This window comes from Macrobrachium nipponense, chromosome 28 (assembly GCF_015104395.2).
Source record: "Macrobrachium nipponense isolate FS-2020 chromosome 28, ASM1510439v2, whole genome shotgun sequence".
NCBI classification, from domain to species: Eukaryota; Metazoa; Arthropoda; class Malacostraca; order Decapoda; family Palaemonidae; genus Macrobrachium; species Macrobrachium nipponense.
The window spans coordinates 36093453-36118273 of record NC_087217.1 but is presented as its reverse complement, the minus strand read 5'-3'; the positions used below and the strand labels follow the sequence as shown (position 1 = coordinate 36118273).

Genomic DNA, 24821 nt, shown 5'->3' with positions numbered 1-24821 from the left:
TGCCGTTTGTCCTCCTCCTCCTCTGCCCCCACTATCGGAGATAGCCTCACTCGAAAGGTAAGCTTCCACATTTTACATTTCAGTAATAATATTTCTTGTACACTAATATACACTTTATTTACAGGTTTTGGATTTTTATTCTTAATTTAGGTATTGAATGGTCCAAATTGTTGTAGTATTTTATTGTTTATAGGTCAATTTAGCTTTATTATGAAATTTAACGGGGTGTTTTTGGAGGGCTTGGAACGGATTAGCCATTTTACAAGTAAAATGTGTTCCAAGATACGAAAAACTCATTATACAAAGGCCGCCTCGGAACGGATTAATTTCGTATCTCGGGGTACCACTGTATATATAATATAATATATATATATATATATATATATATATATATATATATATATATATATATATATATATAATATGTTCTTAACTCTAAGAGAAGCTGGAAGCCAGAGCTGTCAAGTATGTCAAGTTAACTTTGCATTAGAGTTAGAACAAAATTCTGGAATTCGACCAGTGTGGCTATATGATGTTTGTAAACAAAACTGTTTTAGTCAGCCGCCACTAGTCGGTGTTGTTGGTGGCATTTTGTTAGATCTCACTTCCTATTTATTGCTAAATGCTACATGAAAATGTGTTAAATCTATCAAAATTATGCTAATGTTATGCTAATTTATATCTCACTTCCATTTGATGCTAAACTCTATATGAAATTATGCTAAATCTATCAAATTTATGCTAGTGAGATGAAAAAGTTATGTTAATTTTATGCTAACAGATCTCATTTCTCATTTGATGCTAAACTCTATAGAAAATTATACTAATTCTATCAAAATTATGCTAGAGGGATCACAAAATCGTGTTACTGTTATGCTAAATTAATATTTTATTTTCATATTGAATATAAATATATAACATATAAATACAATTGGCTATTAAACATGAAAGTTAAAAATCCTATTGACAGGAAATATCTTTATGGACCTTAGTATGCCCTTGGAAGGATTAAATCTGGTGCAATCACTTGCTTTCTTGATACCTTCACTGCATATTAGTTCATTTGTTAGTGAAACATTTGACTTTTTTTTTTTACCATAGAAAAATGCACTCACAGTCTGCATACGGCAATGGATATCAAGGCTCAAGCTAACTTTAAAATTATAGGATATTTTTTACTTAGATGAACTTTAACCCAGATAACAGTGTTGATGTTTTCATAAAGAAAACTGTCAATATCGTAACTATCCAAGTCTTTCTGTTCATTATGCATGATTATTTTTGGGATATTGTTTTGCACTTGCATCATAAAAGACAGACATTTGTGGCACTTGGGCAGTATGTATGAGGGGCATATCAAACCTGTGTTTAGATTTTCTTATGTGACAGATTAATAAACTTATTAAATATTACGTACGTTATTTTATCAAAATAAGTCAGGTATGTTTGTTATTTTTAATGATTCTAAGTATATTTATGCCAAACTTCACAAAATTATGCTAAATGGGTTGTTATGCCAAATATTATGCTAAACAATAAAATTTACCTCAAATATGCTAAAAGTATCAAATGATGCTACTGCATCTGGTAACACTGGCGGAGGTGTAGCTACACTTTGTTTAAAATTTGATCACTCTGCTGCTATTGTTTTGGTATGGCACAGTTTTTGCTTTTGTGGGATTTCCTTGGTGTAAGCAAGCATCCATCCCCAATTTTTTTAGACAGTCCTAGTCTAAAATCTATGCACACACACACATGCATTTTGTAATAAATGCAGTGTTTATGTGAGGTTTGGTAGAGAGAAAAATGCACATCATAAAAAATCGACAATTAATAGTAAAGTAAGAAAAATATTCAAAGACTTTCGAACACCATTCTGAGGTTTGGTAATGAGAGCGATGTGTCATAAAAATCCACAATTAATAGAGGGAAAAAAAATATACAACGGCTTTCGACATCAATGGTGTTAATGCAAACACTGAACCGTGTTCAAAAATCTTTGAACATTTAATGTAGTAATATTCTACTTTATTAAATAATTATGAATTTTTATGACAGACTGTTCTTCACGAGATTGTGAATTTCTTTGCAAGTGAAAGCAATGTTTAGTATGTGTGTGGTTCGGTAGTGAATGCAACCTTTATGCTATGTTACGCTTCCTGGTAAAGAAGAGGTTAGTAATTTGCCGCTCTAGAAGACTCATCCCTAATTTACAAGGATATTACATATATGAAAAAAGTTTTAGTATCATTACATTTATTGAAAGATATTTTAAAGTGGTTTTGTATATACATTAAGTATACATACGTACGTACATACACAGGTTTGTTTACATCCGCTCATGCCACAAGCTGCTGACGTTATGAAAGCAAATTTTTGTAAGTTATGATAACATAATTCAGCTTAATTTAATATTTCATTAATTTACTGCAATAGTTAGCCTTGTTTTTCAATGTTTTATTAAGTTAGCAACAAGTTTTGTGCCTACCCATTACTCTGCATTCTGTGTGGCAGTAGCTAGCCTATGGCACCAGGTCAACCATTGGTAATACAGCCGCATTGGATGCAGGCCAGTTATTTTTTATACAGTATACTCATTTAAAAATAACAAATATACGTCTAATGTGATATTTATTTAACTCTGAACTTGTTTAATTGTAATTTATATGTACTGTTTAGTATAATAAGGTCAGGAACCAATTAATCCATTTTCAGTTATTTCTTATGGAAAATATTGACTCAGATCTCGAAAAAATAGAATTTCGACGCCTCTCCTGGAATGGATTTCATTGAGGTCTGGGGCTCTACTGTATGTCATAGTCACTTTCTCTCTCTGTTTTGGTTGGAAGTGTTACAAGTACATACGTTTATATTTTAAGGGTACAAATGTTTAAGATGACTTATAAATATTAATAATATAATCTCAAAAGATTACTACAGTAATAAGATAATAATTTAAGGTAAATTTGATGTAGGATGTATATTAATTTGGTATTTGAACCTTCAAGATAGGCAGTTTTAAGCGTTTTTCGAGGGGGTTCTAAGTATTCATGGATTCTAACTATTTGTGTGTGTGTGTGTGTGTGTGTCTGGTACACATGACCCATGAATATGGGCAGTGTACTGTAAATCCTTTAGAAAATTCTATTGCAAAATTATCAATATTACAGTGATGTCCACATCTACAAATGCTCCCTGCTCACATAGTCTCATTTAAGAACAAGACTTTAAGAATCTTGAGATATAATGGTCTATTTAAACTGCCAGTCAAAAAAAACCATCTATAATGTAATACAAAGTAGTTTGATGAGACATATGGTGACATTTCTAGGCCCTCACATACAGTTAACCTGAAAGACTTGCTTTTATATGAGATGAACATTTGACAGCTAGGCGGAAAAAGACTAAATGAAAGGGACAGAAAGTGAAAGGAAGAAAGCAATATAGTTTGGGGTAGGAGGAAGAAAAACTTTATAGTTATTTAAAGTATATCTTGCAAGGCACGCTGTAAGCATTGCCTACATATGGATAAAACAACCAGATGCTTCAAGATATAGTATGTGTATTAGTGCACTCCTATTTCCATGGGGCAGCTCACATTCCCTTGGTATCTATGACCAACAGCTGCTCAGGAACACACAATATATCTTGAACATTCTGCACTGTATAGGAACACTGAAAGATTCAGCTTATATTACAATTGAAGATTATCAGCAGCAGTATATTAACATGTTTCTTCTTACCTATATAGCACAGTCGATTAATTAGATCCATGACATAAGTGACATAACGTCTTCCTTGCAGCAGCGTCTGACGGACTGATGGAGGCAAATGTTTAACAAGGAGATTTTTCTTAAGAGGGTGTTGCAAAAGAACTTCAACATCATTGGAAATATAATTGATGCTGACCAATCGTACGAAGATACACAGAGGAAGACGCAGAAGAATGTCACAAACAAAGGCCCAACCAGTCTCTGATATCATATGATTTGGTAAAGGTGGAATAAACATTCTGGAAAAAAAATTTATCATAGTTGAAAAAAATAATGTTTACATATAACCTTCCAAATTTTATTAAGATAAGAATTTCAAATTTATGAACTCTAAAATTTCTAATTTTACCAAAGTTTATAAAATACAGTAAAACTATTAAAGCTGAAAAAATATGTCACAGCAATCAAAGGGGAGTATATGGATAAAATTTATATCTGGATATTAAAATAACTGAAAGACTATCTTTAACCTAAACCAAAAGACCAACCACCATTGAAATATTAAAATTTACTCAAATATTAAAACCATTAACCGATTTAGTCACTAGGCCTTTGAAAGTCCTGCATGTCCTTGCACCAGAGCTGTAATTAATACTACTTTACTTCATATTTTGCCTGTGAAGAATCTGATTAGGCTTTAATACTAATTCTGGTGCCATATTTAAGCCTAATGTGTGCAGTTTGTTGAGGAATTAAAAAAAAAAAAGAATATATATATATATATATAATAAGTGATCTAAATGACAAGCTAAAAATTGCTAAAAGTGATATAGTGGGCCCCCCGTATTCGCGGATTTCTCTCGAGAAAGTTTCCCTACATTATTCGCGAAAAATTAGCTTATTCGTGGTATTTTTCTATAAAAGATATCCACAAATTCCTGTTTTTTTTATCAATCTCATCATAAAATGCACTGTTTGTGATAAAACTATTAAAAAAACCAAGTATGAACATTTTTAGCAGGTTATCTTGAGCTTTAACTAACAAAATAGACTGTTTTTAGCATTTTTATAGGGGTTCCAAACATTCGCAGGTTCTAACTATTCACGGGGGGGTCTGGTACGCATCCCCCGCGAATACGGGGGGGACCACTGTATACCAATGCATTTTAATCCTTTGGAACATTAACGTTTTTTAAACAATATACAGTAAACCCCACTATTCGCAGTCTCACAATTCACGGACTCGCATATTTGTGGATTTTCAACAGATGTATGTACATACCCCTTATTCGCAGAAAATTTGCCTATTCAGTATTTTTTATGGAGAAATATTCACAAATTACTGTATTTTCATATAATTTTTGACTAAATGCACTTTTTGTGATAAAACTATTAAAATACTAATACTTTAGTTTAACATTTTTAGTGTGCTTTTTGTGTTTCAACTATCAAAATAGGCAGTTCTAAGTATTTTCAGAAGCATTTTAAGTATTTGTAGAATTTAGCTATTCACAGAAGGGTCTGGTGCCCCTCTGCTGCGAATACGGGGAGGTTTACTGTACAGGTAACTAACTGGAAGCTATCAAATGGCCAAACATCATATGCTAATTATCAGTCATATTTAGTTCATATTACTCTCAGTAGACAGCCAGTAAACAACTCAGAGAAGAGGGATGTGGCACACTGCAAGTGTTTTTGGAATATGGTAGATTCACATCAACCGTGCATCTGATGTCTAAGCTTGTCCCCTGCGATGCTCCTGATTAGGAGCATCGTAAGGTGTGGGCCTAGACATCAGATGCACAGTTGATGTGAATCTACTATAGTGTGTTATGATTTGAAAATCAGTTTTCAAGCATTATTCACATTGTGCCCATATCTGGTTTATTTTGTTTCCCTCATTTCATATTTGACTGATTTATTTTGTTTCCCTCATTTTAACAAGTGATTGTATACATATTGTCTATAATGCAGGATTATGAGCATTTTTGTGACAAATACTTGCCTAGAGAGTGTGATGAATCATCTGAAAGTGAATTTTGTGATAGTAGGAAACAGAAAATGGTTAGATTTGCCCAATGTTTTCAAGACTATAGGCCTAACCATAAGTTTTGTTTTGATGATAATTTTCCAGGGATGCATCTCTCTCTGGTAGAAAAATTTTTTTTCATGCCAGTGGATGCAAATAAATGAAGTTTTCATAATAAAACTAATATTGTAATATGTACTTACCTAACACCTGAATTAGCTCTGGTCACTGACCAGCCCGAACTATATCCCATAGATTTACCCACAAAGTGGGTAATTTTAACTGTCAGTGCTACCAATGCGGCAGGTAAAATCTAGTCAAATGAGTTACCTGTGTTACAGTTGGCAATGCTGCAGCAAATGCCGGCCACCAGGGCCTGTCTTCTCAATTGAATCATTCACTATCAAAATGAAGTGGGGAGGAGGGGAGAATCATTCAGGTGTTCAGGTAAGTATTACAATATTAGTTTTATTATGAAAACTTCATATTGCAATACTCTCCCTGAACATCTGAATTAGCCCGATTAACAACATTTAATGGAGGTGGGATCAATCTAATTCAGCCCAACCTGTCCATGGAGCATACGCAGGTAACTCACTATCAACCTTCTATGTATCAATGTATGTATCCTCACTTAGTTATTTAACTCAGTAGGTGAGGATGTTTGCAAAGAAAGTACCCCAACGTCAGTGTTGAGTCTAAGGTACCATCTGAGTCTGAAGTACATCCCATGTGGTAATCTATATTCTTATTCATGGAGGTAAAAGTAAAATTTACTCACCTAGTTGACCAACTCTGTAGGTGAGGATCTTGCATAGGAAGTACCTTAATGTCAGTGTAGAGTCCAAGGTACCGCCTGGGTCTGAGGAACATCCCATGTGGTATTCTATACCTCTCATGTAAGGAGGGGGAAACGGTGATCCTCCCATGTGGCTATCCAGCCTCTCATGTATGGAGAAGTTGAGTGTGCAGGGCCTTCAAGTTCTCTACTGCTCACCGATGCAGATGACTATGCTGAAGAAGTTGAAGTTATTCCAACATGACCATCAGGATCTGCCTAACCTCAGGGATCTAAAAGACCATTACACTCAGTCTAAGCTTGACCAACAGAAACTCTCAAGTTCATTTAGACTACTGATTACATACACTTCTAACGTTACTAAGCTAATTAAAAAAATAGAGTTGGCTGCAACAACAGGACCCACTGAGTAATTGTTCCCTGAAAAAACTGAAAATCCCTATGGTAAAGCATTGTGAAAACCAACACCAACTCTCAAGTAACCGCCTACAAGATCACCGATACTGAAAATTCCCTCCAGAAAGCCCTAGGGGTAGCCATCCATGATACTTAGCGCCCTTGGACGTGAAGAACAACTCAAAGGCTCTGAAAGCGATGAAGAACCAACCGACGCTTGACTAAAAACCGCTCTTAAGAAGAAACTATACGTAATTGCATTTTTGGAAATGGAGCAAGATGGATACCTAGGGGAAACCAAATAAGATTCTTGGACAAAGTAAAAGTTCCTAAGTATGTGACGAATAAACTTTGAGAGCTCGAACTGGGCACAGCAGCATTTGAGATCAGTCACCTGCTATACAATCAACCAATGAGGCTGCTGCGACTTGATTTATGATGACACAAAATTGACCATCGAGGAGACATCCTGCTCTCTAAAAGACTGTTGCTGAATGCAAGAGGTGCCCTTAACAGAACCGTCTTATGAATGTCTGGATAGTAAGGAGGCAGATGATTTAACAAGAAGTCCCTTCTCTTCTTTACAAGAACGTAGTACGTCCTTTAGTCGAAGCGATGAGGTTGTCAAACAGTCCAGAATTGGAAGGCGTATACCAACCATGTTTGAGAAAACCCCCATCAACTCAGACAACATCCACATAGAGTGGGACAAGGCCTCCGACTGGCTGCATAGGTGTCTGCTAACACAAGCCTCATGATATGTAACCCCTACCATACGAATCATCGAAGGAACCCAATAGAGAAGAGCCTCTACAGATTCCTAGAGTGGTAGAGTGGAACTCGGACACCGGCAGAGGGGTTACCCGCTACCACATACAGACCACTTCCGATCAGGAAGCAGGGTTGAATCCAGCTTACCCAACCCCTTAAGTGATGCTAGCCTAGAGTCGTCTTCCCCAAAAGTTGCCTGACTTGGCCGAAACCAGATCAACTTATATGATGTTTCAGAGACTACTGGTTTAGTTGAATACAATGTATCAAACATTGCTTTTATACCCGCTTTCCTTCACTGGAGAAACAAAAACCAACTAGTACTGGATTCTCTCTTTAAATAGGAAAAGGAGAAGGCTGAACACCCACAAGAGCAGCACCCAATAACCCGGAACTTACTACAGGCGCTCTGCACCATCTGAGGCATCCACTACCTTGCTCCCGCTTGCTCAGCGGTTTCCATGCCTCGCCTAGTACCAGCTGTTGGTAGTCTGGCACTGCCTGTTGGACGCCCGACAACACAGTCTCCTCGTTCATCTTTGTCAACACTAGAGGATCTTTTGCTAACCACCAATTGGACAGAATATCATGAGAGTCAAGGAAGAGTTTTTCTGTGTAGTCCTCCTCAAAAAGTTTCTATCATGAAGACAGATGCATGGCGAGAAGTGACAAGTTCTTGCAAATTTTTGGAGCAGTCAACTCTACTCGACTCTCTCGCATTTCTGCAAATGAATCAGTTGTAGGAAGAGAATGCACCGTTTGGTGGGTGAAAACCTCTGCTCTTCCTTCAGGAAGCGTTTTTTTTGCCGAGGCAAATACATTTTCCTATGTTTTGAGATGGCTATCATCACTGCAAGTTGATGATCATGCGTGTTATCGCCCCCTCCCTCTAGTTCCGAGAAGAGCAGGCTAAAACTATCATCCTCCTCTCTTTTTTTCCCTCTACTCTCTGGATTACACTGGGCAGGATTAGAAAATAAGAGGAACTCTAAGAATTATTCTCCCCAGAGTTTGGATGCAAGTCTCTGTTCCTGGTTTGATCTTAGGATCTCTGCAGTGTTCCAGATTTGGGAACAACCAGTTCAGCACGAACTAGTAGTTTTCGGTGTCCTGTTATCGCCATAGAAGCTTCCCTTCAGGATAGCTTCACCTTCACTCTCTTCATTAGAGAATGAAGGAGGTCTGCTTCCAGTCCTTATTCTTTTTCTATTTGAAGTGAAGAAGAATTAGGCTGACTCTCGATCAACAGAAGCCTACGAATATACTGGTATATTCTCCTTGCAACATGCATCTGTCATCAGTTGCATCGTCCAAGTAATAGTGCATTCTCTTAATTAACCTGAAACTCAGGACAACCTTTCAGGCCTGCGAGGAGTTTTTTATTTTGATTTTGAGATGACTAGTGGTATTGTTTTTAGCAACAACACCACAAGGTTGGCATTAACACCAAATAAGGGGGTTTCTTTCTTGTTTAGGTCAACAAGTAGGTGCCTGAGGGTATCTGTCGTGCACTCGATAACTCTAAGACGAATGCACTCCAAGGCAGAATGTGTTACCAGGCAACTCTACCTATGGAGTCAAGTGAGGAGAAGAGCACTGCCTTCTCACTTAGTTTTTGTTCGTAATAGTACTGCTTCGCCTCTGTCAAGGGTTAACTTCTAAATTGAATCTCTCCTCAGCCATCACAGACTTTAGTCTCCTTTAGTCTCAGGTTGGCTCTGGAGTCTCACTTATGGTTTCTATTTTGGGCTCCACATTTGCCATTGCAAGAATTATCAGACAGAGATATATCTCAGACTCATTATCATCTTTCAGTCTGGGAGCTGGGCATAGTTTAATTAACATGGGAGGTAGAAAAGACCTGAGGTGCTTGGGGTGTCTAGCCTTTCAACAGAACTGCCATTCTTACGTTTCAGAAGCAGTGGGTGTGATGGGGGTGCGACCCAAAAACCCCCCTTGGCTTTAATGATCATGAAAGGTACAACTTTCATTTCTATGCCAAATGATTATGGGCACCAAATTTGGGCATTTGTCTTTATGCCTTTGGCATTTGGTAACATTTTTTGGTTATTTTTTCCTGCACACCCATTACTTATGAAGGAGTCCACCATCATGAGTGTTTCATTGCCAAGTCCTTATTCATGAAAGCACTCATTTTGGCCTTGCCCTAATCAACTCCCCATTGTTTTTTTCCAGAGATTGGACTTCTAACAGCTACACCTTCCTTTCTTGGTTTCATTTTCTTTGCCTTTCCTCATAAATGGTGACAGGCTACAGTAAGAGTAATGGGTGTGTACTAATTAACTACATGTATGTTTTCACAATAAAACTATGTACAGTGAGCGCCCATATTTGCATTCTCCAGATTCGTGGATTTCTCTCCGGACCATATTTACCCATTATTTGTGGGAAATTTGACTATTCACTGGTTTTTCCAAAGATAAATAATCACTAATTAGTGTATTTTGATGTTATTTTCATGACTAAATACATTTTTATAATACAAAAATAATTTACTAATTTTAAAATATTAATACTGATCAATACTGTATTAGTAAATTAATAAGATTATATATCACATAATAATAACTCTCTCTCTCAGAGATGTATGTTTTTTAATTTTCAAATAAGGGATTTTGACGAAGGAAAAATCTATTTGTGGGCAAAGGACCTGCGTCGCCCAGTGAAATAGGTTCCTTTAGCACTATTTCTAAGGTAAAATATTGCTATAATACCAGAGAAAAGCTAAATTGGAAAGGCCAGATTATTCTGACTCGCTCACCTTTATTATAAGGTGTTGGTAAGGTTTCTGGGGCGAGTGAAACCACTACCACAGGTCCTTTTCCATTTAGCCTCTTCCTACATCAAAAAACCTCAACTAGAGAGGAGCCGACCTAAGGCTCACTACCCGCTACCGTTACGGCTAGCGCCTCTGACATCATTCCTGCAGATAGCGACCAAGCTTGGCCTATACAGGGGGGTGGGGGGGGGGGAAAGGTAAGGGTGGGATTTCACTGGGCGACACAGGTCCTTTGCCCAGAAATAGATTTTTTCTTCATCAAAATCCCTTTCCTGGGCTCAGCCTGTGTCGCTCCGTGAAATAGTACCAGAGAAAACGCCAAGCTTGGGAAGAGGAAGTACATAAATATCTATAAAGGGATAATAAAAAACAATTAAGGTTAGTTGCTTATAATCTAAATTAAGTTACAAACAGGTAACATAATGGCAATACAACCTTAAAACTAGACATAATTCAAAACATCACAGTAATTATACATTAAGATGAAAGGCATTTATGAAATAATCAATATGTACAATATATTACATCCAAGGACCAGTACGACTGTGATGTAACTGGGCTAGGGCAAGAATACTAATGAGGCCGGTAGGAAGGAGAAGGCAAAGGAGAGACATAAGCTGGACTATTTACTACTATCTCCAGCAGTATCGGGGGAAACTGTGTTTCCCGCTGCTACTGCTGGAAATTTAAGGGCTTCTAAGGACTTAAAATAATGGCGTTTGAATACTGTCAGAGACTTCCAGCCAGTGTACTTCTTCAGATCTTCAAATTTCATATGTTGGAAAAAGTTTATTGAGATAGATATTGCTCTAATATCATGTACCCGTGGGAAGGACTGTGGGTTGGCCTGTTTGATAAAATATAAAATTTGTTGTCTAATTCCTTTTAGGGAAATAGTGCCACCTTTTTCTCTAATGAACAGAGGGCCAGAAGATATCAGGGTGGTCCTGTCTAAGTATGCTTTCAATGAAGTGACTGGACATAGGATGGGTCCTGTGGAAGCGGAACAATCTTCCAGGGGCCCACCTATCTAATGGATCCTCATTTTTTGCAAGAAATTGGCGATCTGGAGAAAGTAACACTTCTCCTGAAGGGAGAAACTCTATATGACCTGGGTCTCTAGATAAAGCCGACAGTTCAGATATTCTGGCTCCTGAGGCCAAACTTATGAGGAATAGTGTTTTCCTCAGGAGGGATAGATAGTCACACGAGGTACTACTATTAGTATCCGAGGCTAACTTAAGAACATCATTCAAGAACCATGACACCGACTTGGGCCTCTCAGTAGGTCTGAGTCTGGCGCAAGCTCTGGGGATAGATGTAAAGTATGAATCTGTTAAATCTATCTTGAATCCGAATTGGAAAATCTTTTTAAGAGCCAATTTGGTAGTAGTAATGGTACTAGCTGCCAAACCTTTCTCAAATAATGATCTGAAAAAGGATATTGCGAGATTCGTGGTCATGGTTCGTGCATTAGAGTCCCTCAGGAATGCAGCCAGTTTTTTAACTGCTGAATCATATTGACGCAGGGTTGATTCACGTTTATCAGATTCTAAGAACATGATGTTCTGAGGATCGATATCGGCATCCCTCTGTGCTGCAAACTTTATGAAGTCCATAAAGTTAGGGCTTTCTGAATTCCTGAGGAAGCGAACACAGTCCGCGTTTGCACTAGTTGTGATAGTCTGGGGTTGGGAATCCTTTGAGGGCGGAGCCTCAACTCCAGAAGAAGAGGGAACCAATTGCTCTTGGGCCAATTGGGAGCTATCAGGGCAATGTGACCCTTGGATGTCCTGAGCTTATTCAGAACTTTCAGGAGAAGATTCACCAGAGGAAAACGGTAAATCTTCTTCCATTGATTCCAATCTATACCCAACGCGTGCGTGGCATAAACCAGAGGGTCCAGGTTGGGGGTCACATAACAAGGGAGTTTGTGGTTCGACTCCGTGGTGAAGAGATCTACCTGAAGCCCCGGTACTAGCTGACAGACCCAACTGAATGACTTCTTGTCCAGGGACCATTCGGACTCTAGTGGGACCGAACGTGATAGCGCATCCGCCACCACGTTCCTTACTTCCGCAAGGTGAGTGGCCGATAGGTGCCACTTGTTCTTGTCTGCTAGTGAAAAGATGGCTATCATGACATGGTTCACGTGGCTTGACTTGGAACCTCCCCTGTTGATGCAGTGTAATACCACCACTGCACAGTCGAGCACCAGCTTGATGTGAGATTTCTTGGCTAGATGAAGTTTTTTCAGGGTGAGGAACACTGCCATAGCTTCTAGCACATTGATATGAAGCTGACGGAATGGAAGGGACCATGTTCCTTGTACTTTTTTGTACTGTGAGTACCCGCCCCAACCTGTTAGTGATGCATCTGTGTGGCTCACTAAGGCCGGCAGAGGGAACTGTAGTGGAATTGCCTTTGACAAGTTCTTGACTTCCGTCCAGGGACAGAGACGCTTCCGTACGATCGCCGGGATCGGAGCTAGCCTGTCCTGGGATCTCTTGTTCGCTTGCGAACGCCAAACTCAGTTTATATCTTTTAGTTTAGCTTTCAACAGGACGTCCGTCACTGAAGCAAATTGGAGAGAACCTAAGATCCTTTCTTGGTTTCTCTGGGACGTCTGTTTGCACTTGAGAAATTGTCTGGTTGCCTTGGCTATTTCTCTCCTTTTCAACGGCGGGATTGATAGAGTATGCGAATCCAAATCCCATTGAATTCCCAGCCACTGGAAACGGGACGCCGGGGTTAACCGGGACTTTGTCCTGTTTATCTTGAATCCTAGATATTCCAGAAAGCGGATGACCGTGGCGGTTGCTTTGCGGCAAGCTTCGATGCTTGTGGCCCACTTGAGCCAATCGTCCAGATAGGCTACTACCATGATTCCCTGAGATCTTAGTTCCTAGACTACTGTTTCCGCCAACTTTGTAAATATCCTGGGGGCTATGTTGAGCCCGAATGGCATTACTTTGAAGGAGTAGGCTTGATTCCCTAATTTGAAGCCTAGGAACGGGCGGAAGTGTCTTGCTATCGGGACATGATAGTAGGCATCTGTAAGATCTATAGAGGTGGTGACGGCCCCACGGGGAAGTAAGGTCCACACCTGCGAAATGGTCAGCATCCTGAACTTGTCGCAATGAATGAATAAGTTTAGACGGGACAAGTCTAAGATTATTCTTCGTTTGTCTGAGTCTTTCTTTGGCACGCTGAACAAGCGACCTTGAAATTTTAAATGTTTGACTCTTGACACTACTCCTTTTTGAAGGAGATCGCGGGAATACTCTATTAATTTTGCTGTTGGTTCCTGATAGAAGGTGTCGGGTGGGGGTGGACCTTGGATCCAACTCCAGCCCAGACCTTTGGACACAATACTTTGGGCCCAATTGCTGAACCTCCAACGTGTGAACCTCTGCCCTTGCTGGCAGCCCTTCCGCCACCTCGCTGACGAAAGGCGCCTCTAGCTCTGCTACCCGTACCGAACCTATTGAAAGCCTGAAACGCTTGGTTTTCAAACGCTGGGTTGAAGGCCGGGGAGACAGCAAAAGAGGTTGAAGCCTGCGGCTGTTGTGGCTGTGTCAACAGCACGAACTGCTGTTGTGGTTGGGTCTTAGAGGTTGATGGTTGGGGAACCAGAACTGCTTGGACCAAAGTTTGTTGTTGTTGAGGAGCCTGGAAGGGCTGGAACTTCCTAGGCTTCTTCTTGGCTTTGGGGTTCGATGCGGAAGACTCCGGTTTCCTTTAGGAGACCAATCCCCACCGAACTCTTAGACTTTGGTTGAATCTAGCAGCCTCATGTTGTACCTCATTCACTGCTGAGGCCGGAGAGAGATCCGATCCCCATATTGAAGAGGCCAGGAGTTTGTTGGGCTCATGCCGGATTGTGGATTCCGATAGTACATGCTTCCTACAATTCCTCCTAGCTACAACAAAATCATATAAGGCACATTGCATTATCGACAATAGTGCCTTAGCGATAATCTTGAACAACAGCTCCTGTGCATAGATAAGAGCCGCTGCTTCTGTCATGACTAGTGCGTTGAGGGATTTTGCAAGTCGCGTCCTGGCATCGAATTCTGTCTGGATGAGCCCATCAGACAGCCTGGGTAATCTCTCACTAAACAGAGATGGCACAGTCCGGTTTTAGCTTCCCAACCGAGAAGGTGGCTGGGAGGTCTACCCAAAGGTCATCTGTTCCGGGGAGTAGGAGAGAGGTCGGTTCCGTCTCCCGGAGCTGTGGCATAGGCTCATCTCTCATTGCTGCTTGCAGAGTGAGTTCTGCCACTTTAGATGTGAACGGGATGGGAGTCTCCTAGTCCACAGTGAAGATTGTGAAGGGACTTCAGAAAGCCGTAACCTTAGTGTTTACACACTGCCATTCTTCTAGGTTACGGATCCAAGCTTGTTGTGCTTGGTCCCGAGAGAGGATAACTGTCTCTTTTGGGACCTTATCCTCTCTTATCAGGGGAGATTCCGTGAGGCAGACATAGCCTATGAAAGGGGCTTGCAACCCTCGCAGGTGGAACTCGAAGGCCTCAATCCTTAGAGTCCTGCAGCCCTCAATCGTAAGCATTCCGTTCACGAAAGGTGCATAGGAAGCCACTCTCCATGGATTACTTGGGTGGAAGGGAGGGAGAGTGGAGGAGTCCGGCATTAGCGAGCCTTGGGCTGCTTGACCGGCTTGCTGAAGCCCCGACGCTACGCCTTGCTGGAGACCTGCAACGATGTTCTCCTGTGTGACCAGCCTCTCTGAGATGGCTTGGATGGACTGTCCCGAAGCATCTAGAGAGGTGGATATGTGGGCAAGTATCTCCTGAAACTTGGTTTCCGACCATGTTTCCCATTTGTTGCATCATGTTGGAGGCAAATGCCTCCTGGTCAAATAAGGAGGGCTCTGCCTTCTCCTTGGGTACCTTTGGTCTCGCTCCTTTGGAGGTGGATGCCACAGGGTCAGCGGAGGAAGAGTGAGCTCTTTCCTTAGAAGACTTAGTCTTCGACCCTTTGGAGAGAGACTCGTGCTTGACCTTGTCCGCTCCGGGATGGTGAGCCGAGGCTTTACGGACTTGTACCTGGCTTTCTTATAAGGGGCTTTGGCAGCGATTTAGAGTCACACTTGCCCTTGACTTTAGGGATTGCCGAGGTAGATTTCGATTGGACTGACAGAAATCCCCCGGAGAACCCCTGGGAGGTAGAAGAAGGAGAAGAGGGTCTAGATGTGCTCAAGGGGAGGCCTTGAGCAACTACGAAACTTGCCTCACTAGTATCCTTACCGTTGCCCATGCCGTCCACCGTCATGGGCTCGACGTCGAGATCCAGTGCCGCGACCTCTTCTGTGACCTGCGTAGTTGTCTCCTCTGGGGGCTGGGAAATGGCTTCCTGAATCAAAGCGATCAGGGGAGCTGCCACTTCGGGGTCCACGTAGCCAGTGCTCTTCCCCCCCGGGAAGATAAGAGTAGCCATCTCTTGGGAAAGGATGTAAGGCTTTGCCTTGGCTACGTTCTGTCCAAAACCACCCACCCATACCTTGACGGTGGAAAGAGCAGCGTCCCAGACCGACTGAGCTCCCTGTAAGAGAGGGTTAGTGTTAAACTTAAACTTAACTCATATTACCTTGTAACTTAATTTAAGAGGCATATCAATGACATATATTACATTGGTCCACCGGAGAGTCACCTACCTCAGAGGAGACTCGTTCCACGAGATCGTAACAGGTGACACAGTTCTCGTGGTGCCACACTACTGATCCGTCGAGGTGGACTGCGCAGGTGGCGTGGGTCCGGCAGACATCGTGCCCACAGGGATCCTGGAGGACGGCGTTGCAGCCGGTCTCCATACAATGGGTGGCCTGTAAATGGAATGATATATGAGTACCATTGTTAACCTTTCGGACTATGCCCGTGGTTGATATGCCATGTACCATGCCGAAGAGTCCGGTAGAGCTAGTAGTAAGTAGCTAACAGTGTTTCCGGTGACACCAGAGAACAGAAAACTACTGAATTCGGGGTAGCTACTACTGCCATACACCGGAGAAGGAGTAGTCCGAGCAGGTACTGGGTGTCGAGACGGAAGAGATCGGGTAAGGTGGCGGAGCTTGGTAACTCTGCCGTAAAAACTTAATCTAAAAGGAGGGAGTAGCTCCCAAAGGAGCATGGTGGCTCCATAAACTTAAACAAAGGCAGAAATTATACAAGTAGAATACATGCAATAACGTAACCCCGTATGAGGACGGAGCCTCCAGGCAGTCACCATCCTCAAGGGGTCCGGCTATGCTGGAATCCTGTGTCCGCCGGAGCGGGTAGGAAGGGGTGACTAAAGGCAGGGGTATGAACCCAGAGAGCCGAGCTCCCCCGAGCCTGGTGGCCGGCCGAGGCTAGGGCGAACAGAGCTTTTCCCCCCTACTCTGGGGTGAGAGCGGCAGGGTAGAGCACCCGCACACCGAGAGTCCCCGTGGGGACCTCCCTCCATCCCCCGAAGGGGTACTCGGATCGGCTGCCAGGGACAGCGTGAGCGAGACATCACCCCACCTAGGTGGGAGATGTGGAGGGAGGGAGAGGAGTACGGTAGCTAGGTGGCTACTACTCGATCATCTGGACTTCTCACGGCTGGGTGTGAACACACTCATGGTGGAGAAGGCCAGGCGAAAAGAAGGCCTATAGGCCAACTGGAGCCGACTCACAGACATGGAATAAAATAAATAGTTTAATTTACATGGGGGAAAAGGATATAAAATGAGGTAGAGAGAAAGCGAGACATCCTGGAGGAACTAGGCTGAACCAGCCGGGAAGGGTGGTCAAGACCTGGTAACTCCGAGCAGCTGGCCTAGTGTCATGACGAATAAACGCGGGACAGATGGCCAGGGTAGGCGAGGACTGAGAATAGGACTAGGGTCCATACAAAAGAGCCTAACAAGGTAACCTAACCAACAAGGAACAGGCATGCATGAAAACTGAGTCGGTAGGGCGCTGATAGGCTACGAAGGGGGAACACGTGCTCGATAAAATCAATAATGCATCATAGGTAAGAATATAAAGATACTGCTAAGAAATAATCAAGCTCACACGCTATGGGAGACCGCGTGAGACACGAAACGAGGAAACACAAAGGAGCGAGCCGCTGTGGAGGCGCGGGGCCGGTGCCGCATGGGTTGCCGACTCATAAAAACCTAAATAATTCGGTTAAACGTGCCAAGGGCAGTGTTACGGACCCCGAGATCTCAGAGACAATGTTACGGTGTCGAAATATCCTGGAAAGGGTCGACACAATGTTACGGCCTCTGAGGGAGGTCCGCTTCAGGTTCGATATGAAATAATAAAACAAAAATTATCAACACAAACAGATGAAACTGGGGATATGAATATAGAAAGAAACACTAACACAACAAAGGTTTATTTACAAGCTTACTAACAAAGGTAAATGCAGAATGTTATCTCTTATTTACATAAAAAGATAGAATCTTACACTGCGTGAACTGGGGGAAACAGTGAGGTAATAAGAATACTTGCTAAACAGGTTGCACTTTCGAAGAGGTGGCTTCATGAAAGTAGAGCGGCAATTGCAGTCGTCCTCTTGCCTCCGTATTGCAGAAAATAGTCTATTCGTAAGTCAGGAACTCTCCCCTTTTCTTCTCCGAAGTCTGCTCAACGTAGAGACAACTCGGCCGTCCACACCGGAAGACGACTAGACCAATATCCAAGCAACTCTCGAACAACTTCTTTTGATTGATACTTCGTCTGTTCCTTTTTCTCGTATCTCACGGAAGATCTCTGCTGCTGCTGATCTCTCACTGATAATCTGATCTGTGGCTCTCTGTGACTAACTGGTGATCTCTCTTTTACGACCTCTCTCTCTCTTCTACGATCACTGCTCTCCAAAGTTCGTTCGTCGTATTTATACGGCACTGGGGGCTGGGGAACGGCACCTCCTTTGGGGGCGGAGCCTATGGCGAACGTCACCGACTCCCAGGGATTCTAGAACTTCTTAGATGAATCTAGACGAGGTATTGCATCAGAGAATCGCGGCGTTTTTCTCACGTAATATTGGCGCGTTTTTGCGCTCCACACACGCCCGACGATTCCGGAACCAAACCCACCGATAGGCGCCTCCAACAGTGGCGCAAAGCCTCCTTGCTGCCGAACTTCTCGAAAATGCGTTCTCCTTTCCTTTATATTCCTTTGCTATGAAGCAATTACCATCACACGCCCCCCCCAAAAGAAAAAAAAAATGAAATCAATTGATTTTATTTTTTTCTAAAGAGAAGCAAAAATTGAACAGCGGGGAAACAATTCTGCATAAAGCTTTAATCCAGTCAAACACGCACACTCCCCCCATCACACACTCACTCCTCGAGCAATAACAGAAAACGGTTATTAGGCTACTCATTCTGAGAAAGCTCTAAAGAGGCTATCAGCTAATACATTATCCTTCTCTCTTACTTTTTCCGTTTTCTGAACTCTCTTAAAACTTATAAATACTAAAACACCTCTTGTTTTTTTTTTCAAAACTAATTTCACTCAGTAACACTGTTACACGGGGGAGGAGGCCACGGCACGGGGCGTTGTTTATAATTCTGAAGCAAATTTACATTCATTGCCTTTGCTCTACTCTTACCCACATTAATTCTATGATATATATTTCCCCTCTTCTCTAGAACTGAAAAAGAACCTTCATATTTATAAGGTAAAGATGGACTTTCTCTCGAGACTAGTACTAAAAGTTTATCTCTTACACACAAACTTCTCTCTTTTGCTATAAGATAAAATTTTCCTTCAGTTTCCCCTTGACTTCCGTTCGGGTTTTCTTTCGCTGATTGCCAAGCGCTTCCGTTCTCCTCCGCAAGCTGCCAAACAAACATCTCAGATTGTTATATAATCAAGAGTAATTATGCAATCACTCTCTACCCTTACTTCTAGGCAAAGTTCCAAACATAATTATAAATACATTATCAAAAGATTCGCCTACTGAAGGAATATTACACAACTGAACTCTAGGAATTACTTTAATCGGTTTCCCGGCAATTTGATATTCAAGACAGCTTAAAGCAAATCTCTTAAAACACACATCATTTTTCATCTTAGGCCAAAAGTACGTCCTACTAATACACTCGAAAGTTTTATTTCCTTCCAAATGTCCTTGCTCATCATGTGCAAATTTCAAAACTAGTTCACGAAACTTCCTGGGAACTACTAATTGTTCTGTGACTTCCCTTTTACTACCTGACTTTGGTCGAACATAACGACACAAAACTTCGTCCTTTAAACAAAAAGTTCCTTACACAATCATCGAGATCACCATCCAGCTCATATTAAAAAATTCAGGTTAGTGTCTCATCCTCTTTCTGCAATTTGACTAGCTCATCCTTATCCAAAACGTTAAGAGCCTAATTCATCACCGTAACTAGTACTAGATACAGGTACATTTACTGCGTTACTCTCGACAGCTAAACCTTCCCCCTTGGCTCTCACTGTCAACGATAGAGTTAGGTCTCTCAGCCACACTAATGCTAAGATCAACCTCACTACCTCTATCACACTCGTTCGAATCCACGAACTCACTCACGTTCGAATCCACGAACTCACTCACGTTCGAATCCACGAACTTACTCACGTTCGAATCCACGAACTTACACTCGTTCGAATCCACGAACAAATTATGACCGTAGTCTATGTCTGTATCTATACCCGACCTAGTTACTACCATTTCAGGCACTGGATTATTCCTCACAACAGGATTCACTTCTTGGATAAAGCTAAGTCATTACGACAATATGTCAACGCCTTCAACGGGCAAACTGTCCACAACTGCAAGTTTTACTTTTCCTGACACTACCTGACTTTCTAAATTCAACTTCAACAAAGGACAAAGAACACACGTGTTAGGAAATCCACCTAACATAACTTTCTCTTCCATACTGATTTCTGCCCTGTTCGGCACACACTCTCTTCAAATCAGTGAGACAGCGGCCTCTGTGTCTCGAAGCAAGACCACTTCTCTCGAATCTACTCCTCCAAAAGAGGAAACTACGCCTTCCGACAGAAATTCGCCAAAAACTTTCCTAGTTTCTCTCATCACATCATCCCTACTTGACAAAAGGTTAACTAGCGATACTGGTTTCTTGCCGTCCTTCCTTTCTGCTGCACAATTTCTCGCTAAACGCCCTTTCCCATTACATCGGAAACAAGTTAATTCTGAGCCACTATATGCCATTCTACTCTTACAAACCTTAGACGTATGACCAGGTTTTTCGCATGTATAACAGGAATAGTCACTTCTACTCGCATTGCTATTACTAGGACTGAAACCTTTACTGTTTTGTACTCTACCAGACGAAGGATCGTTTCGTTTCTTACTAACACTCAAATTATGAGTTAGACTATATTCGTCAGCTAGCCTAGTTGCTCCTGCAAAATATACTTCTCGCCTATCCTCTATAGTTTAATCTCAGGGGATATGTTTACCTTTGAAGTTTTCTAACAACACTAAGTCTTCAACTATCAAAAATCATCAACTTTAGCAGAAGTTAACCAATCAAAAAACAGCCTATCTAACTTCTTACCGTATTCTACATACGTAATATTTTCATCCTTTCTCAAATTTCTAAATTTCTTACGGTACGCCTCTGGTACTAGCCTATACGCGCTAAGAATGGTTTCTTTCACGATATCGTAATTATCACATTCCTCCTTAGACATGCAACTATACACAGTAAGTGCCCTACCACTCAAAACTGACTGCAAATATAAAGTCCACATTTCTTTAGGAGAACCTACTCTTTCCATTAACTTCTCAAAACACATGAAATATGTCGTAACATCTTCCTCATCAAACTTTGGTACTAATTTTAACACTGCACTCATACCTAACCTATCAGTTTCGTTTTCATTCTGGCCTGACTGACTGTTAAGAGCGCTTTGTCTTAACCGAGCGATTTCCAACTCATGCATACGCTCTTTCTCTCTCTCTCTTCCTGCTCATGCATATGTTCTTTCTCTCTTTCCTGTTGCTGCATTTCTCTCTCAGCTGCTCTTTCCTCTCTCTCAGCTGCTCTCTCCTCTCTCTCAGCCACTCTTTCATCTCTCTCATACTTTTCCCTTTCTTTCCTTTCAACATACTCACGGAGATCATTCCCCTCTAGACCTAGTAGCTTACCTGACTCAATAAACTCTTTCACCATCTCACTCATTCTGATTCTTTCTATATTTTCCCTGTTTCAAACTGTTAAAGTGTTGATAGCCTAAGCAAGGTCGCCACAAATGTTACGGACCCCGAGATCTCAGAGACAATGTTACGGACCCCGAGATCTCAGAGACAATGTTACGGTGTCGAAATATCCTGGAAAGGGTCGACACAATGTTACGGCCTCTGAGGGAGGTCCGCTTCAGGTTCGATATGAAATAATAAAACAAAAATTATCAACACAAACAGATGAAACTGGGGATATGAATATAGAAAGAAACACTAACACAACAAAGGTTTATTTACAAGCTTACTAACAAAGGTAAATGCAGAATGGTATCTACTATTTACATAAAAAGATAGAATCTTACACTGTGTGAACTGGGGGAAACAGTGAGGTAATAAGAATACTTGCTAAACAGTTTGGCACTTCGAAGAGGTGGCATTCATGAAAGAGAAGCGGCAATTGCAGTTGTCCTCTTGCCTCCGTATTGCAGAAAATAAGTCTATTCGTAAGTCAGGAACTCTCCCCTTTTCTTCTCCGAAGTCTGCTCAACGTAGAGACAACTCGGCCGTCCACACCGGAAGACGACTAGACCAATATCCAAGCAAATCTCGAACAACTTCTTTTGATTGATACTTCGTCGGTTCCTTTTTCTCGTATCTCACGGAAGATCTCTGCTGCTGCTGATCTCTCACTGATAATCTGATCTGTGGCTCTCTGTGACTAACTGGTGATCTCTCTTCTATGATCACTGCTCTCCAAAGTTCGTTCGTCGTATTTATACGGCGCTCTGGGGGCGGAGCCTACGGCGAACGTCACCGACTCCAGTGATTTCTAGAACTTCTTAGATGAATCTAGACGAGGTATTGCATCAGAGAATCGCGGCGTTTCTCACGTAATATTGGCACGATTCCGGAACCACCACGAAGATAGGCGCCTCCAACAGTGGCGCGAAAGCCTCCTTGCTGCCGAACTTCTCGAAAATGCGTTCTCCTTTCCTTTATATTCCTTTGCTATGAAGCAGCTACCATCACAGGCAGCCCCTAAATAGTGTCAACTATTAATAGAAGTACATTGATTTTTGATGAATATTTGAAATTTTCAAAATCGGGTTTAAATGGCCGTAAGACATGAGCAACACCTCTGTTATCACGTGGCAAAAGCATTTTTTCGAAATATTAAAATTAATGGGGTTTTGGCCCCGCCCCCTTCACACTGTGACGTAGGGCTGACGTTTGGCTCCTAATGACTACTGTCATTTTGTCCTTTATCTGCCCAATTTATTCATTATTTTGATTTTTATTTCGCCTAATCTCTTACATCTGGCACCAACAATGACCGATTCGTTGGTAAATGGTGTTCTGAGTGGGTAGCACCGTAGCATGCCCAGCAGGGAGCCAAAGTCAGTGTGCCCCAGAGTTGCATAAGGGAAGGTATGCTGCTCTTTACTCCGAGCATTTTTTTGCTATTTACCGTGTTTTTTTCTTGTTTTCTTACATCAAGTAACTCTAAATACAATTTATATATGTTTGTGTGTATACTAGAGTGAAAGTGAGACAATATGTCAAAACGGAATCGTGCAACTATGGCCCGTTTAGCAAATTTTGCTAAAAAGAGACATAGGGTGGAAGGTGGAGTTTTTTTTGTTGATGTGGCAGCGTCGCATTGCCACCACCATTGTTGGCTGATGTATCCAGCGCTGTCCACCATCATCACCACCACCAGCACCACCAACAACAACAACACGAGGCTCTTTTTTGGCTGCTGAGAGCCCCGCCCTCATTGCCTCTACGTCGTCTGGTGCGCAGCCATCTGAGGTTTTTTCACCTTCACAGTTACGCTCTCAGTTAATGAAAGTAATAAAGGACGATGAAACGGGAGTATATGATGACAAATTATTACTCTCTTGGTTTCAAACCAAGCAACAAAGAGTCAGGTGGTACTTGATCATAGCCTCGCCTCGAGCAAATAATACCCCTTTTTAGGGGGGGGGGGACTTGGTGCCGGAAACCAAGCAAAAAAAAACACTAAGAACTATTAGAAAGAAGGAAAGGCATTCTGAACTAAGCACTAGTGAGTATTTAACATTTGTTTTTATCATGGTTTTGCTCATAGATCAGTTTTTTTCCACGAGTGCCAAAAAAACACTTCTTGACCTTTACGGCCATTTTTCTCAGTTTTCACTTTTTTGCACTTCAAACGCTAACTATTTTTTTTATTTGTAGGCCAATTTTAAAGTTAAATATACCATTAGAAAGAGGAAAGAAAGGCAAATATTTTGTTGGGGCTAGATTTTTTCTTAGCTTGACGAGGCACTCATGATAACCAAATCAACAAAATTTTGGGGGGAAAATTCCCCTCGCCCCCCATCCAAAAAGAGCAAAAAATGGAAAAACTCTTCCCAACATTTTTTTTTTTTTTTTTTTTTTTTCTTTTTACTATGATATACTTTCTGTGTATAAAGCGCATGCAATAGCTCTAAAATGAAGGAAAAGTTACATTTTTAATTTTTTTGATTTTTTCTTATTTTTTCAATAAAAACCAAAATAATCATTCAATCACTGAAATTTTTTTTGGAACATCACCTTATATATATCTTTAACATATAATAATTTCATAAAAATGGGAGCATTATTTATATATAGGCGGACGCCCCCCTTAACTTGGATGCAGTAACAGCTTGACGTTCAATGTTGAAAAATAAGGGTTCCAAAGCGAGAACACAACACAGCAAAGAAAAACGTGTCCAGCGTGGTCGTGCTATCGAAGGAATGACGTCAGAGGCGCTACCCGTAACGGTAGCGGGTAGCGAGCCTTAGGTCGGCTCCTCTCTAGTTGAGGTTTTTAGAAAAAGGAAGAGGCTAAATGGAAAAGGACCTGCGGTAGTGGTTTCACTCGCCCCAGAAACCATACCGACACATAATAAAGGTGAGCGAGCCAGAATAATCTGGCATTTCCAATTTAGCTTTTCTCTGTTATTATAGCAATATTTTACCTTAGAAATAGTGCTAAAGGAACCTATTTCACGGAGCGACACAGGCTGAGCCCAGAAATCAATATTAATGCAAAGAGCAATCAATTTATTAAAGAAAATACTATAGTGAACTAGTAAGATTTTAGCTTATGAATTAAAAAAT

The 24821-nt window shown here is 41.4% G+C and overlaps 1 protein-coding gene across 1 annotated transcript in view; it reads right to left on the bottom strand.

Annotated features, from left to right (window-relative positions):
• Window positions 1–24821, bottom strand: part of LOC135201156 (general transcription factor 3C polypeptide 1-like) — a gene marked incomplete in the record, with an annotated part of 923347 nt that overhangs the window by 561197 nt on the left and 337329 nt on the right. Inside the window, 1 exon segment of the mRNA XM_064230032.1 lies at window positions 3744–4012. Coding sequence (XP_064086102.1) covers window positions 3744–4012 — 269 coding nt within the window.